The 2,678-nt window shown below is 37.8% G+C and overlaps 1 gene segment (V, D, J or C); it reads right to left on the bottom strand.

Moving 5' to 3' along the window:
- Positions 1-1,347: 1,347 nt before the first annotated feature.
- Positions 1,348-2,442, bottom strand: LOC122468845. The segment is given in 2 exon segments: positions 1,348-2,041; positions 2,187-2,442. Coding segments are annotated over 2 exon segments (645 nt in total).
- Between the last annotated feature and the right edge of the window lie 236 nt (positions 2,443-2,678).

Raw genomic sequence — 2,678 nt, 5'->3', positions numbered from 1 at the left:
TAATCTGCATGTCCCTAGTCACTAATGATGCTGAAAATCTGTTCATATGCTTATTTATATGCTTATTTCCCTACCACAAATTCTCTTTGGTGAAGCGTCTGCATGAATCTTTTGCCCATTTTTAATTAGATTAAAACGTTTGTTTCCTTCCTTTCCTTCCTTTGTTTGTTTCCTTCCTATTGAGTTCAGAAGGTTCTTTATATTCTGAATACCAGTCCTTTGATGAAACTGTATTTTGCAAATATTTCCTGCCAATCTGTGGTTTGTCTTTTTTATCCTCTTAACTTTCATAGAACAAATGTTTTTAATTTTGGTGAAATCTAGGTTGTTGATTTTTTCTAATGGATTGTACTTTCAGTGTCTTGTCAAAAATCCCTTCACCTAGCCCTAGGTCATGAAGATTTTCTCTTATATTTTCTCTTAAAAGAATTATAGTGTTACATTTTACACGTGGGTGTATGATCCATTTTGAGACTCTTCTCAAGTTTTTGTATAAAGGTGTGAGATTTCGGTCAGGATCAATTATTTGCTTAGGAACATCCAGTTGTCCCAACACCATGTGTTGCTAAGGCTAACTTTCCTCCATTGAGTTGCCTTGAAACTTTGTCAAAAAATCAGTTGTCCCCACTTGTGTGGGTCTACTTCTATAGTTTTGCTCAGCAGCACAAAGCTGTTAATGATATTCTTACATTATCCTTGTAGGGTAGAATCTGGAGGGTGGTTTTCTTTTCCATTCCTTACATGTATAATTTGTATCTTCTCTCTTTTTTTTTTCCTTGATAATTCTAGCTAGGGACATATCAACTTTATTAATCATCTTAAGAAAATAAACTTTAAATTTTTTTTATCTCTATTGTTTGTTTTGTAGTTCATCAGTTTGACTTTCTAATTCTTTTTTTTTTTTTTTTAGTTTATGGTGGGTTTAATTTGTTCTTTATTTTTATCTTCTTTTTTTGAAAGCTTACAGCAGTGTTTTTCAACGTTTCTTCCTTACGAATGTAAGTATTTAAAATATTAAATGTCCTAGGTGAAGGGGATTAAAAGTACACTTACCATGATGAACACTGAGTAATGTATGGAATTGTTGAATCACTCTATTGTACACCTGAAACTAATAGAACACTGCATGTTAACTACACTGGTATTAAAATAAAATAAAATATTAAATCTCCTTCTATGTACTATTTTAGCTACACCTCATGTATATTTTTATTTTTATATGCTGTAATAAAATCTATATGAATGTGGTCTCTCAAAATATCTTCTTGTACTCTACTCCCCTTTTCTTATGACGATGTGAGATGATAAAATGTCTACATGATGAGAGGAAGCAAGGGGAACGGAGTAGGCATGGTGACCTACTGTTAGTTGACAATATGCCTGAAGGAGGCCCATCTGCCTCCAGACTATGGTTGACCACAGGCAACTGAAACCACAGGAAGGGAAACTGTGGTTAAGAGGAGGCTATTGTATTTTAAAGTTCAAGGCTTAAATTCCAAATACTTGAGAGTTTCCAGAGACATTTTTTTTTTTTGCAGTTGACCTTCAGAATCCATTTTACTTTGATCAGAAAATAAATTCTGTATCATTCCAGTCCTCTTGAATGTATCGAGAATTTTTTGTGGCCAATCAGACTTTGCGCATGCGTGTGAATGCTTCCTCCGCACAGTAGGGCTTGGCTGGAGCCACAGCTTCAGGTTTGGGTACAGGCAGCAGGTGCCTGGGGAGCACTGTGCACTTGCTGCACAGAAGTAGGTGGCTGAGTCTCCCGGCTGGGAAGCCATGATGTGCAGTGAAAATTGTTTGGCACTTTCACTGACGAAAACTGTGAATCTCCCATCTTCCTTTGTGTGCTTAACCGAGAACACGGCTAGTAGTAATGCAGGGCCTTGACCAGGGTATTGCCGGTACCATCCGAAGTAGTCAAACGCTGTGTTCTCATAAGTGCAGTTCAGAGTAGAAAAAGCTCCTTCCTGGACTATCAGAGATGGAGGGCCCTGCTTCACCTGCTCCTGGCCACTCTTCTCTTGGCCACTCACCCCTGCTTAAAAAAATAACAAAGTCATTAGGTCCCCGAATTTATATTTTCCTCTTAAAGTTTCGACGTGCATGAGGTTGCCTGTGTCCCAATTTCCTCATCCCCCCAGATTAAAGACATATCCTGGCCTTTCTCCTCTGCAACTCACAGCCTAGTTGAAGCCATAGAATTAAAATTGATGTTCTCAGGATCTTGTCCATTCCTCCCGACACCAAAGATCCGAGACAACTCATTTGGTCCTCTGTTCTTCCTAGCTTGCTAGAACTCTAACTTGAAGGTCACACCTGCTTTTCATTCCTTCAACAGGCCCCACCCCTTCACAAGTGCTTTCACTGAAAGCTATTTTTTGTCAAAGGAAGTACTTCCTCATTTTGCCCTAACTTAGAATCACTGAAAATATCTTCTCTGGGAATCAAAAATTTCCCCAACACATGGATGAGTTTAGAATTTCTCTCCTCCCCCAAACCCCTCTTCCTTTTCCTCATACCTCCTAGTTAAAAATCATATACTAGGTCACTAGGTTTATATGTCAATAAAGATTACATTTAAGAAAAGGAAGGGATGGACCCCTATGAAGCCACAAGATTAGCATGTGTGGGGCATTTCTTTTTTTTATTACAAATACTAATTAAAGTCTATT

The sequence above is a fragment of the Prionailurus bengalensis genome, chromosome B3 (assembly GCF_016509475.1).
Source record: "Prionailurus bengalensis isolate Pbe53 chromosome B3, Fcat_Pben_1.1_paternal_pri, whole genome shotgun sequence".
NCBI lineage: Eukaryota > Metazoa > Chordata > Mammalia > Carnivora > Felidae > Prionailurus > Prionailurus bengalensis.
This window is presented reverse-complemented; position numbering and strand designations above follow the sequence as displayed.